We start from the raw sequence: 14823 nt of genomic DNA on the forward strand, positions 1-14823 counted from the left end.
TATGCAAAAAGCATGTCAGAAAGTATTCTCACAAATGCTTCTAGATTTGAACAATAATGTGATATTAGAGCAGGATCTTAGATTATAAACCTATCAGGGGGTGTTTGGTACACGGGAATAGGGAGTGGGAATAGACATCTCATTCCTTTTCTCCCTTATTCCTATGTTTGGATAAATGTTAAGAAGGCGGAAATGAAATAAAAAATTATTCCGGCAGAAATCAAATCCAACTTATGAGTCGGATTTGCATTCATTAAAAGTAGGTGATATTCTGATTCATTAAACCTATTTGATAATATAAAATAACCTAAATTACTATTTTACCCTCTTATCTTGTTCTTCAAACCCGATGTTTATCTTCTTTGTAAAGGTAGAGATCCGTTCATCATCCACTTTTTATCTTCTTTGCAAAACTAGAGACCCACTCATCGTCCAATTTTCTGCAACAAGTGATTCTTCCAAATTGAATCAATTAAACCTTCCACGATATTTAAAAAAAAAAAAAAAATCAATTTCTAATTTATAGGGTTTTGGATGTTCATTTTGATTGTTGGATCTAGGATTCGTCATTATTTGCTGCAACTAGGTTCTGAAAACTCCCTTCTACATCTTCGATCAGGTTTACCTTATTTTCTCTTTCTTCTTCTACTTCTTTATATGTGTTTCTTCTTCTCTATAAATCGATTAATTTTTTTTTATTAATTTATGTTTGGAATCTTTGATGTTTCTTTATCTTGTATTAATAGAAACTGGAGAGAAAAATTGAAATGGTTGGAAAAAGATTTTTCGATTTCACGTGTTTACAATATTGAAAATTTTTAATGGTTAGGAAAAAAATATTATAATAAAGTTTGTGTTTTTTTATTTCCTTTTTTGCAAATAAGAAATAAGTATTTGGTAGCTTTGACAATTTATATGTTCTTATATTTTTTTTCTCTTTTTTTTTCTTAGTAAAATATAATTCTATAGCTTTTTTTGCATGACAAATTATTTAAAATTTTGATAAAAAAAAAACGAATATTTAAAATTTTTTAAGGTTATGGATTTTATCGGATATGATACTTGTTGAAAATTAGAATAAATTAGAATTCTTTTATTTCCTCTTTTGAAAATAGGAAAAACATTTGCTAGCTTTGAGAATTTAAATATTATAATAAATAATTTTTTTTTGAAAAATATAATTTTATAACTACTTAAACATGACAAATTATTCAAATTTTTAATAAAAATAATAATTGAATATTTGTGCATTAGGGTTATACGATTTTTTATTTATTGAGTATATATATATTTTTTAGTCTTATTATTTAATAACAAAAAACCTCTCAAATTTTATTTTTTTAAAATAAAAGTAAAAATAAAAAAATATTTTAAATTATATGTAAGGATATTATTGTAAATTTATTTCTTTTTCATTTCCATTCCTATTATTATCAAACATTAGAATGGAAACAAATAATCATTCCAATCTTGCATTCCTAAGTTCATCCAAATGCTAGAAATGAAATCATCAAATTCATTCCATTCCACTAAGAAATAGGAAAGGAAACAAAATATTATTTTCATTCCCTATTCCGACGTACCAAACACCTCCTCAGTTTGGTTACTAGTTTGTACAAGATCATAGCTAAGGTACTTTCAGGGTGGTTGTGTAAAGTCTTCCAAGATATCATTTTCATGTTTTAGGGTGTTTTTGTTGAGGGGAGGCAAATTTTGGATGTTGTCTTGATTGCTAATGAGTGGATGAGAAAAGAAGATCAATGGAGGAAAGGGTAGTCTTCAAAATTGATTTTGAAAAGGTTTATGACCATGTTGATTAGGGTTTTTTGGACCATGTACTTGAAAGAAAAGGGTTTAGTTCAAGATGGAGGTCTGGGATGAGGGGATGTTTATTTTTAGAAACTTTTGCAGTCTTAGTGAATGGAATGCCAAGGGTTGGGTTAAGGCATATAGAAGCTTAAGACTAAGAGATCCTCTTTATCCTTTTCTTTTCGCCATTTTTTTTATAGGAAACAATAATGAATTATATTGAAAAAGGATTTAAAAAGTACAAGAGAAGGATGAAGAATCCTCCCACAAAAAAAGCTAAACATAATGAATACCAAAAGCCAAAAGCTATTTAGTAAATACACAAAGCAATCTCTTCTTACTCTCACGCCCTTGGAGCTATACACCGCTAACCAATCTAGTTGAACCACATTAAGGGGAATGCCCATAAAAGTTGTGGTGTAAGAAGCCTAAAAAGAAGCAAGGAAGTGAATGATATCCCATAGAACCTCAGAATTCCTTGCCTTATCCTTAAATATCCTAGCATTTCTGTATCGGCACACAACCCAAATTAAAGCAATATATGCAGTTTGCCACAATACTAGGCCTCTCTTGGATCTTTCCAAACCCTTATAATTAATGGTCATCATGTCAAAAATGCTCCTGGGGGGGACCCAATCCATCTTAGCTATTCGTCAAAGGACAATGTAAGAAGAGATGATCTGTTGATTCTCCATGCTTCATACACAACTTACAGATGTCAAGACTGAGAGCTTTGTAGGACCTTCTCAACTGTAGCAAGACATTAGTATTTAGCTTATTGTGTGCCACTAACTAGATAAAGGACTTGACCTTAAAAAGGACTTGAGATTTCCAAACAAAATTAGTAGTGAAAGTTGGAGATGAATAAAAAAAGTGAGACAAGACTAGAAAGAAAGGTTTATTTGAGGTGATGTTTTCACCATTGTGGCTGATGTTTTTAAGTAGATTGGCGGTGAGAAGGGAGGAGAGAGGTTCATTTGAGGCAAAAATAGGACTAGAGTGCCTCATTTACAATTTGCTTATGACACTATCTTTTTTTTTTTCTAAAGCTTCCTTGGAAGAGTTACAATCTCTTAAGCTAGTTTTGTTGGGTTTTAGGCGTTTGTTAGGGTTAAGGATCAATCTAAATAAGAGCACTCTTTTTGGATTGCTCTTAGGAATCAAGTTTTGTTAGGAAAGTGGTTTTGGAGGTACCCTAAGGACAGTTCCTTCCTTTGGCATCAAGTTATCTTGAATATCTATGGGACACTAACATTATTGTTAGATGGTCACATTGTTGCCCTTGGAAGGCCATTGCACTTATTCTCCAAGTTTTTTCTATACACACTTTGTGGTGTGTGATGAAACCAAAATTCGTTTTTGGGAAGATTTGTGGTAGAGGGATCAACCTTGTATTCACAATTTCTAGGACTTTTCAAAGTCACCACAACTACAAACTTATCCATTTCAATCATCTTGGGTAATGACACCTCTTTGTTTTGGGATCTTATCCTCCATTGGAATCTAATTGATGTGGAGATTGAGGATCTTGAAAGACTAATGATTTTACTTTCCCATGTTCATTTGTCTCCTTTTGTTCTCTATACGAAAGCTTGGGCACTTTCTTCTTTAAGAGTATTTTTAGTAAAATCTTTTTTCTTAGCCTTGTCCAATTTTTTAGATTCAATTCCTTTCCTCCTAGCTAATTTTTGTGGAAATTAGGAGTCCTTTCTACGATCATGGCCTTTTCTTGGTTAGTGGCGTATAAGAAGGTAAATACCAATGATATGCTACAATAGATAAGGCCGTTCAAAGCCCTGAGCACTGATTGGTGTATCCTATGTAGGAGAAGTAGAGAGATTGGGCTTAGTTAGACAGTATTCGCAATATGATGGTTATTTCTTTAAAGTGCTTTGGGAACTCTACTAGAGGCAAGACTCTTTGGAATATTGCTTGTCTCACTTTGTTGTGGATTGTGTGGAGGGAGGAATGCTAGGATTTTTTAGGATACTTGGAAGATGCCTGAGATGATGTAGGATTTGGTTCATTTCTATGTTTCTTTTTGGGATTACCGTATTAACGTTTTTAAATCCTATCCTTTGAGTGTAATTTAGCTTAGTTGGTTTTTGATATGTACACCCTAGGGTGAGGTTCCTAGATGAGCTTCAGAAGATGTTATACTTGTATGGGTTTTTTTGTTCTTTTTGTATAGCCCTCTTTGTATAGTGAAGGTTTCTTCGGGTTTTTTGATCAAGTTTGTATATCATAGGGTGGATTTCTTATATTTCTCATGTTTTTATTCACTTTTAATTAATGCATTTGTTGTTTTGATTAAAAAAAAAAGAAAAAAGAAAAATTAGAGCTAGAATTTTCTCTGTCCTAATCACTATCATTCTTAGTGCTCTCTGCCTTCATAGCCAATAAGTTGTTGTTTATTTTTATTTATTTATTTATTTTTTCCCATTTGTATTCCATTAGTTTACAACCTTTTGTTAGAAACTACTGCTTCAAATTAGGCCTTCATTGCCTTTATTTTTTCTGGACCTTAAAATCAGACCCGCATGTTGTCAAGCACTTCAGAGGCTGATTCCTCAATATTGGGACAAGCCACAATCCAACAACCAATAGCACTGAGCGAATTCCGTAATATGGCAGGATCCTTCAAACTTGATGGGGGAAATTATTTAGAGTGGTTAGAGTTGGTAAACTCATATATTAAGGGGAAAGGGAAGTTGAGCCATCTCATTGGACCCATGGCGAGCAAGGATGATTGAAGGTTTGTTGTGTGAGATGAGGAAGACTCAAATAATTTCATATCTTTGGAGTTTAATGCAACCTGAGGTAAGCAGCATATGCATGAAATTTGGGAGTCCATGTGTCATACCTATGGTAAGGGAAGTAGCCCAAATTTTTGAACTAAAGATAGGATTCACAACATCAAAAGTCTTTCCATAATTGAGTACTACAACGTTATCAAAAGTCTTTGGCTTGAACTTGATTAATATCAAAATTTAAGACTGAAGTGCAACATGGATGCAACTATGCATCTAGAGTTCATTGAACAAGAGAGGGTGAATGCTTTCTTGGTGGGTTTGAATGTGGAATTTGATTAAGGGTCCAAATTCTTGGGAAAGAGCCATTGCTCTCTCTAAATGAAGCCTTTGCAATCATTAGAGGAGGAAGGAGAAATTAATGTTAGATAAGGGAAGCACTATGGACGAATCTACTTTGGCCATTTCAAAACCAAGTGGAAATGAAGGAAGTGCTATCTCTAATGTTGCGAAATTTGATAGAAACTAAGGTAAGAAAACAAGTGATGAAGACTCTATATGGTGTAACTATTGCAAGAAAAATAAGCACATGAGGGAAAGTTGTTGGAAGAGGCTAGCTCCCTGATTTCTTCAAGGGAAATGGGGGTAGATGGGGAAACTTTGGCTATAAATCACAAGCTAACCTTGCTGAAAATGGAGGAAAACAGTAGGAAGAAGGCTTTGGCCGAGAAATGGAGCTTAACTAGGAGGAAATGGACAAACTGAAAAGCCTAGAGGGTATGGTCATTTTGCTCAAGCAGGTAAGTATTCCCTAGCCTTGAGTGCCTAAAAAAAAAAATCAGTTTTCCAGCCCTTAAATCATTGATTTTGGGGCTTTACATGCCTAATTCTTCGAAAATCTTTTCTAGCTACATTCCATGCCTAGGAAATCAAAAGATTAAAATTGTTGATGGTACCATAGTAAATGTTGTTGGTCAAGGAGATGTCTTCCTAACATCTTTAACCTTAAGAAATGCCTTACATGTTCCAAAACTATCAGTAAATTTGTTGTCTATTCCTCAAATTACTAAGGGACCTAAATTGCTTGGTGAAGTTTACTCAATCTGAGTGTTTTTTTCCTTTCCAGATCTTCTTATAGGGAAAGTGATTGGGCATGCTAGAGAAGAGGGGAAATTGTATCTCCTTGAAGCTAAAAGTGGCATGACATGTCCTACTCCTCATACCTATTTGTTAGGACATCCTACTCTAACCAAGGAGCAAGTTTGGTTATTCCATTTTCGACTTGGTTATCCACTTTTTTTTTTTATTTATTTATTGTTAAAGAGAATATTTCTTCATATGTTTGAAAAACTAATGATCAAAACTTCTAGCGTGAGTATGCTAAACATCACCATGTGTCTTTTCCTTTGAGGAAAAAGAAAAGTTTTGTTCCATTTAGTTTGATCTATATAGATGTTTAGGGACCGATTAAGGTTTATAACATTTATAGGGTAAGTTGATTCATTTTATTTGTTGATGTAGTCACTAGCTTTACTTGGTATATCTCATGAAGCGACAACTTGAGGTTAGCACAATCTTTCCCATTTTTCATAATATGCTAAAAAATTAATTTCATGCCAAAGTCCTAGCAATAACATCAAACAATGGAAGAGAGTACTTCAATTTATACCTTACACCTTATCTCCAAAAGTAGGAATCATTTGTTTTTCCTCTTGTAATGATAATCCCTAACAAAATGGGTTAGTTGAACGCAACAGTACGCATCTATTGGAGATTACTAGGGCTATAATTTTTCAAATGAATGTTTCAAAGTCATTTTAGGGAAAGGCTCTCCTAATTGCTACATACCTTATAAATAGGCTACCCTCTCAGATTCTTAACTATCTTAGCCCTATTGAAATACTTTCAAGATTCTTTCCAAAATTTGATGGCTTTAATAGACCTTCTCCAAGGATCTTTGGATGTGTAGCCTTTGTACATATCCATGCCTACCAAAGAAGTAAACTTGACTTGAGAGCCCTTAAATGTATCTTTATTGGCTATTCTCCTACAAAAGAGGGCTATAAGTGCTATCAGGGTATTGCATGTTTTTGGGAGGGAACTTAGTAATTTGGGGAAGTAAGAAGCCATTTGTGGTAATAAGATCTAGTATAGAAGCAAAATTCAGGGCTATGGCACATGGAATCTGTGAGCCTCTTTGGATCAAGATAATACTAAGTGATCTTGGAATCTAGTGGAAAGAACCTATAAAATTTACCATGATAACAAGTCAACCACTAGTATTATATGTAATCCAGTGCAACATGATTGAACTAAGCATGTAGAAGTGGACTGACATTTTATAAAAGAAAAATTTGAAAATGGGCTGATTTGTACTATTTATATTCCTAGAGAGGGTCAGCTGACTGATATTTTAACAAAGGGGCTTCCCACCCAATCATTCCAAACTATCTTAAGAAAGCTTGGAATGAGAAATATCTATTCCTCGGCTAAGGGGGAATGCGAGAAAATCTGCCAGCTTGTGTTGCAAATTTATGAAGATCTTCCAGCTCATATGAGTTGTAGCAATTGTATAGTTGTATATAAAATTTTGAAGGATTCTTTCCTTTCCTAACATGCTTCACTTCTTTATCCTTTGATAGCATAATTATAGGTATTGTTTTCTAGGCTATGTTTGGACAATTATTTTGTATATATTCATGTATTCCTATGCAATAAACAAGGTGGAAAGTATTATCACAAATGCTTCTAGATTTGAGTGATAACGTGGTATTAGAGTTAGAATTTTTTTTCTTAATCACTATCATTCTTAGTGCCCTCTACCTTATTTCTTCCTTTGTTTTCTTCTACTAATGGCGGAAGAAATTTTTATTGGAATCTTGTTGAATCAATTGAAGACAACAACCCATTTCAATAGTCCAACACTTTAGACAACTAACTTTTCTTTGTCATATGGATATGGTCTTGAGAATCTTGAGGTACTTGAAGTCAACTCCTGGAAAAAGGCTTATTGTTCCCAAAGAACAACCACCCTAGAATTAAGACTAATACAAATACAGATTGGGTTGGTTATTACTGATAGGAGATCTACTTTTGGGTATTGTACTTCTTTGGGAGGCAACTTGGTTATGTGGAGAAGCAAAAGGCAACTAGTAGTTGCTCGGTCTAGTGCTCAAGCTGAGTTTCAAGTTATGGCTCTTGGCTTTTGTGAACTCATGTGGTTAAAGGGTCTATTAAGGGAAACTATAAGTGAATCTAGAGGATCCCATGAGACCATACTACGACAACAAGGCTGTAATTAGGATTACTTACCATGCAGTATAACATGATAAGATTAAGTATTTTGAGATTTATAGACATTTCATTAAGGAAAATATTGATAGTGGGTTGATTTGCACTTCATTTGTTGCATCCAAACTACAACTAGTTGATGTTTTCACAAAGGGTGTTCAAGGTCCTGCTTTCAACTCTATGGTTGGCAAGCTGGCAATGGAAGATATCTTCAAAGCAGCTTGAGGGGGAGTGTTGGAATCCAACAATTGTTTATGATTTTACCGAGTTTATTTGATTTGTTCCTGATTTTGTGCATATTTAAATTATTTCACTATGTAAATTAGGGAAATTGTAATTTTAGAGGTTCTGTAGGATGATTTGTGGGAAGAAGTTTAGGAGTGTGTCACTTATCTTATTTAGTTTCCATTTATTGTACAAGTTTGAAAATTGTATATATATTAATTTTTCAATGAGAGAATAAGAAGATTCCTTATTTTCCAACAGTTTTGTGATAAGCAAATGGCTATATATATTTTGCCAAGAACCTGATATTTTATGAGGTGATGAAACATATTAATGTTGATTGTCATTTTAAAAGAGATATGACGGTTTAAAAATAATTATATTTTGTAGCAAACTTGAAATTTAGCAGGTAATTGTTTTCACCAAAGCATTGGGGAACCTACTTTAAGAGGGGTTTTATGGTGCTTGTTATAGGAATGGGTCACATTATGATTGCAGGATATATAAAGCAGATTCTCAGGCAACCAAGTGGAGTAGGCTTATCTCTCATTCTCTTCTCATCATCTCTCCTTGTTCCCTCTCTATTCTTGATGCCCTAAGAGTTGTGATAATCTCTAAGTTCAAAGCAACAATAAGAATCCATCAAATCTGAAACTGGGAAATTGTTGTAAGTTATTGTTAGTTTGGCACAAGTTAGTTAAGTAAACTTCCATGGGCAACTTTGAGAAGAAGACTAAGGTCTTGTTTGACAACTTTTTTTAGAAACAAGTTTCCATCTTTGAAAACATGGTTGACAAATTTTAGACTACAATTTTTTTGACAATTTCTTTGACGAAGGGATGACTTTTTTGAATAAAGTTGAGGGGTTTTCAGTTTTCTTTTTTGTAGTGTTTTAAAAGCTAATTGGACACACAGAGAATAGGCCACAAACACTGCATTGTGCGGAGGAGCATGATACCTATATGAAGAATAGATTGAGAAAGCAATTTTTCATAATTAGTTCCTGATCAAAATTTTGTTCTTGAAAACAATAAATATAGAATTGGTGTTGAGAAGTAAGAACTGTTATTAAAAATTGATTTTTGAGAACTGTATTAAAAAAATGTTGCCAAACAGATCTTAAATTCCTGGAAATGTAAGCTGTGAAACCTTATGGTGTTCTATTGTATTGACCTCTGATCATCATCTGATTGATTTATCCATGAGGGTTTTCTCACTTTGTAATTCTTGTTGCTTAGATTTGTGGGTTTTGAGCCAAAAAAATAATGGGTAATAGCCATATGTAGAAAATAGAAAGATAGGAAGGCTGGCAGCAGAGGCCTAGTTTTGTTTTGTGGCTCCCAGTTTGTTTATTAGTTAGTCATATGTGACAGAGCAATTGACTAGAGAGGAAAAAAATTGAAGTCTTTGGCATCTCTTGGAATGGAATTATATAATTCACATAGGAACATTTTAGTAATTTTAACGATTATGATTTCCCAGCTTTATTAGTCTTTTGCATGTGGATTTGTATCTTGTTCGGTTTGTCTTTTATAGAAATTTAAAAGTTGGATATTCTGGTAATTTCTACTTCTATAAGTTTCTAATTTATTGGAGATCTTTAGTTTCTCTCACTTTGTAATTCTTGTTGTTTAGATTTGTGGGTTTTGAGCCAAAAATAATGGGTAATAGCTATATGTAGAAAGTAGAAAGTAGAAAGATAGGAAGGCTAGCAGCAGAGACCAAGTTTTGTTTTGTGGCTCCCAGTTTGTTTATTAGTTAGTCATGTGTGACAGAGCAATTGACTAGAGAGGAAAAAAAATTGAAGGTCTGGCATCTCTGGGAATGGAATTATATAATTCACATAGGGACATTTTAGTAATTTTAATGATTATGATTTCTCAGGTTAGGAGTCTTTTGCATGTGGATTTGTATCTTGTTCAGTTTGTCTTTTATAGAATTTTAAAAGTTTGATATTCTGGTAATATCTACTTCTATAAGTTTCTAATTTATTGGAGATCTTTAGTTTCGAGTTGGAGCTTTTTGATGAGTTCAATCGATTACATCATATATGTTTAGAAACTAACTTATAGGTTTGAGTGTTATTGGATTTCTATGTTAGCCTGTTTTTTAGACTTTTTTCCTTGCCTGGAAGTTTTCGAGTGTTTACAGTAAGATCCCATGGAAAGTCAAGCTGTTCTTTTAAAAAATATTATGTACTTAACAATGGTAATTTCTCATGTTTTATTTTATTTTGAATCTAGAACATGGATTTGGAAAATGAACTCTTCATCTGAATGGTCCTGATGCTTTATATAGTGAGGGGTTTGATGATAGTTGATGTTTTTAACGATTATTATCATTTTGCTAATTCCCCAAGACAGCTACAGGCATGAAGATTTAATAGTGTTATTAGTATTAAAATGATGGTGAAAAATGATATTTATATTAAGTATGATGGAAGGTAGATAGGAATGAATATACTTCTTACTGCCTAGCTTACCTCAGGCCAATAACTTGTATTTTGTGTTTTGCCTAAGGCAAAATATGGTATTCTCGCCTTGACATCATCTTTTTTCTTCAACTACATTGATGCCTTGGGGGGCTATATGTAGCAGTAGCTGGTTTTGGTTGATAGAACTTTCATACCTAAATATTGAATACTAATGGTTGATAAAGCTCATATATTTAAATATTGAATACTTAAGGATCCTAGGAATTTTTGTTCTTGTTTTGTCCCAAGGCCATTTTTTAAATAGAATGTCCTCCCTTTTCTTTGATAATATAAAATTATCCACCTTTTTGTAGTTGACACTATGTGTGCATTTTCAGGACAATCCAATTGAAATTTATGAAAGAGCAAGCACCATATTCCGAGTTGAGTCTGAGCTGGTGAGCCGACTAATATTTACTAAATGTTTTGTTTCACCTAGTATGTATTGTAAAAAAATAAGGGTTCATTTGGAATTAGTTACATGTTTCCAGCGAAGTGAACCACTCACCTATTTCATTTATTGGACAGTTGCACATTTGGGACTTCTCAGGGCAGACAACCTTACTTCTCATGAATGACAGAACTAAGTCAGCAAATGATTATCTGAGTCGATCAGATGAGGTAACTAGGTGATTTCATTATTATTGTTAATAACTTGATAATTTTTTATTATTATTTTAAAAAAATTTTCTTATGGGTTTTGTATTGCATCCTTTGGATTCACAAAGAGCCAACAGTATCTCTTCAGGTGTTGGTGGTGTGTTCAAATGGGAAGGTAGTTCTTTTTTTTTTTTTTTTTTTTAAAAAAATTTTAATTTTATTTTATCATAAATAAGAGATGTGTTAATTATGAATAAAGAGTTCATGAGAAGGGTGAAGAACCCTCCTCACAAGTACACAAACCTTATCAAAACAAAGAACTCCTCCATCCAAGGAGATATATACTAAAAGATAGATTATAAAAGAATAAACAAATGTCCTCAAACTTAGCTAAACTCCTCTCATTGTTAGTCCAACCCTATTGGTTTACACACCAAATGTCAATTCAACTAAATGACACTTAAGAGGGATGCCTTTAAAATCGTCAATACAAGTGGTCCAAAAACGAAGTGAATTAAATCCTACAACATATTTGGAAAAGTATATATGGAAGCTATGATTGGAATGGAGGTGGAGATATGAAGTGAGGAGGATGTGTATTTATAGAGAACGATTAGGTGGTGCTGGGTCCACTGTCCATGACACCATGGCTCCTGAGGTTTGGATGGGGAATTAATCATTTTGGATACGCAAGACCTCCTGGACACCATGGCTAACTTTCGTGCATACATGCATCACCTTATATTCACTATTTATTCATTGATAACCATCTATACTCCATGGCATATTCTGCATATACACATTTTGAATAAATTCAAGTACATAAATTTTACAACTTACAATGAGAAAAACTTGTTAAGATTCATTATTCCTAACATTTTAGATTTTCATGCAAACAAGATAAATATTAAGGGTGGCCATGCATTTTTGCAAATTTTATAAAATTGATATACATACTAGGTCAGGTTTCACTTCATTCAGGCCCACTCTTTGTGTTGCACCTTGCGCCTAAGCTGTAGGATACTTTTGTGCCTTTAAAACTATGGTTTTTCACTTACATATGTAGTTTATGTCTAAGAGCAAATCATTTGGTTCATTTTCTTACTCTTTTTTCCAAGTGGTCTTGGGAAACTAGGGTGGAAAGAGCATAAAGCACTTGGTCATCGATCTCAAGGAAATTAGTATACATGATGATAGCAATTGATTATTTCATCAATTTTATTTGTTACTGTTTCATAGGGCTTTGGCTTCTTAGATGGTAAAGGGGTGGGGTGGGGTTGATCTAGTGTTATGATAGTCTTGTAAATGTCTCAAATATAGTTATTTATGCTTTCTAGTACATTTGTGTACTTAATGATTTTTTCTGTACTTAATGAAATTAGTCAATTTGATTGGAGTAGCATCCTTCTCTAATTGCTAGTGCTTATGTGTTCAAGACTTGTTTAGCTGGAATTTCAGTAGTAAGAATTAGCCTAAGAGTTTGATTTGAAATACCAATATCCCTGTTCAGTGAATTGTACTTGTAGTCTCTGTTTTGGAGTTGGACTTACCTTAGAGTAGGGCCTTGAATGTTTGAAGTAACTTAAAAAGAGAAGGGCATTTTTTTTTTCCATTTTATTTTGAAGATGCATAGAAAAAATTCTCTTGTTGCTATTTGCTACAAAAGCCATTTCAAAAGAGCAATGTATTTACAAATAAGTTATTTTTATGAATAGTAAACTTTGCCTTGATTTGCTAACTCTGAATGGCTTCTGAAGACTGCTATTGCATCATCTGTTTAGTTAAACCCTTTGACATTGTAATGCTCTTGGAGGCTTTCAAAATCATGGTAGAATCTCCAAAGTTTACCCCATAGATTTCAAACATAATTTTATATTCTTCCTTGTAGACATACTTCGTCTCTTTCAACTGTCAATGCCACATAACATCTCAAAGAATTGAGTGGTCCACCTTGGTCATTTTGGTGGTCACCTTCTTTGTTCTTTTATTCTACCAGGTTGGGGGTAAAAACTGCTGAACTACCCACCCAACCTCCCCACCCACTCTCTCTTTCTTTCTCTCTCTCACAGTCACACATACTCAAAATAATTGAAGTAAACCATGTTCCAACTTCAAGGAGGGTAACCATGAGGTTTCTTGTGCCTTTTGCAGTGGAAATTAAATTGTTTTTAAGTTATTAACTTAAAAACTATTATTATTTTTTTACTTTAAGTATTAAGTTTGTTTAGTAAAAGTTAACTTAAATTTATTATAAATCATCAAATTGACATATTTACATTTGTTAATTTTAACTAATATTTATCCTCATTGATTTTAACTCATATTTATTTGCATTAATTTTAAGTAATAAATTTATTAATAAAATATCCATATTTAAAATATTATAGATATATAAGATAACCATAAAATATTTATTATAAAAAATGAGTCATGGATGTGGAATCATTATTCTAAATTATACTCTCATTAGTGTGGGCAATGGGACAAAAAAGATTTGAGATTAAGAAGTTAATTATTTGGACTTAATACTTAAAAATAATTTTAAGTTGTAAGATTAAGTTATTTTATCAAACATGCTTATTTATTTATGACTTAAATTTAGTTATTATGTCATATTAAGTCATTAAGTAGATTTACTAAATACCCTCTAAATCTTGAAAAAATAGAAGTCTTACAATGTTTAGGAAACACATTTGGATTACAGTGCACTATAAGAGTTTGGATAAACTTCATCTCTATTGAATTGGGTATTAATCCATTGTTTTCCTGTGTTTTGGCGCATAAGGTGTTTTCTCCGAAGGCAGAAATTGAAATACATGCACATTTGTGCTGTAAGTATTTTTGCATGGCTGTTAGCTGTTCCACTCCATTGATGCTATTGTTTTTTTTTGTGCATACTTCAAAGCAGATTCTCCTGGAATTGCAAGTCTACGGATTGACTGATTCCATGAAAGGTAGAGGAGGGAAGAAAGATGACCAGATGGTAGGACAGACTAAAATGGAAGGCTCTTTTGTCAGTGGTTCACTTAAGATGAATGGGAGCACTGGAAATTTTGATTCTTATTTCACCCTTCCCCACACTAAACTATTTGGTAGAGGCTATAGAGAGGCTGGTTTTTTGGGTTTGACTGGTTTGCACAATATTGGGAACACGTGTTTTATGAACAGTGCCATCCAGTGCCTGGTGCATACACCAAAACTTGTTGATTATTTCCTTGGGGACTACAGGAAAGAAATAAATTACGAAAATCCGTTGGGGATGAATGTATGTAGATCATATATTTGCTTTATTTTTGGTAATAAATTATTCCTGTTCTAAATATGTTTTGTCCTTTTTTTACCATTCTTGCTTTGTTTCCGTCTTGCCCTACATTGTTTATCTATTGCATATTTTCATGGTCAGGGTGAGCTTGCTTTAGCATTTGGAGATTTATTAAGGAAGTTATGGGCTCCAGGAGCAACACCAGTAGCTCCAAGAATGTTCAAGTTAAAGCTTTCTAGTTTTGCTCCACAGTTCAGTGGCTATAATCAGCATGATTCCCAAGTGAGAAGTTTTTCTTGCTTTTATAGGTCAATTAGTTTTTCCCAACTCTCCTCTTATATTCTCAGATCTTGTCTTTTAGATTAATAACTCTTGCATAAGAAGGAAATATAATTTTTAACATGGTCTGTTCT

The 14823-nt window shown here is 33.2% G+C and overlaps 1 protein-coding gene across 4 annotated transcripts in view; it reads left to right on the forward strand.

Annotated features, from left to right (window-relative positions):
- Positions 1-14823, forward strand: part of LOC100252957 (ubiquitin carboxyl-terminal hydrolase 8) — a 46269-nt gene that overhangs the window by 15451 nt on the left and 15995 nt on the right. For 2 of the 4 annotated variants that reach the window (XM_002270434.5, XM_010654950.3), the window contains exons 4-7: positions 10887-10946; positions 11077-11169; positions 14054-14413; positions 14552-14692. In XM_002270434.5, coding sequence (XP_002270470.1) covers positions 10887-10946; positions 11077-11169; positions 14054-14413; positions 14552-14692 — 654 coding nt within the window. The remainder of the gene's footprint in view (positions 1-10886; positions 10947-11076; positions 11170-14053; positions 14414-14551; positions 14693-14823) is intronic. The other 2 variants (XM_010654949.3, XM_019221765.2) reach the window with 2 other exon arrangements.

This window comes from Vitis vinifera, chromosome 8, assembly GCF_030704535.1.
Source record: "Vitis vinifera cultivar Pinot Noir 40024 chromosome 8, ASM3070453v1".
Lineage (NCBI taxonomy): Eukaryota > Viridiplantae > Streptophyta > Magnoliopsida > Vitales > Vitaceae > Vitis > Vitis vinifera.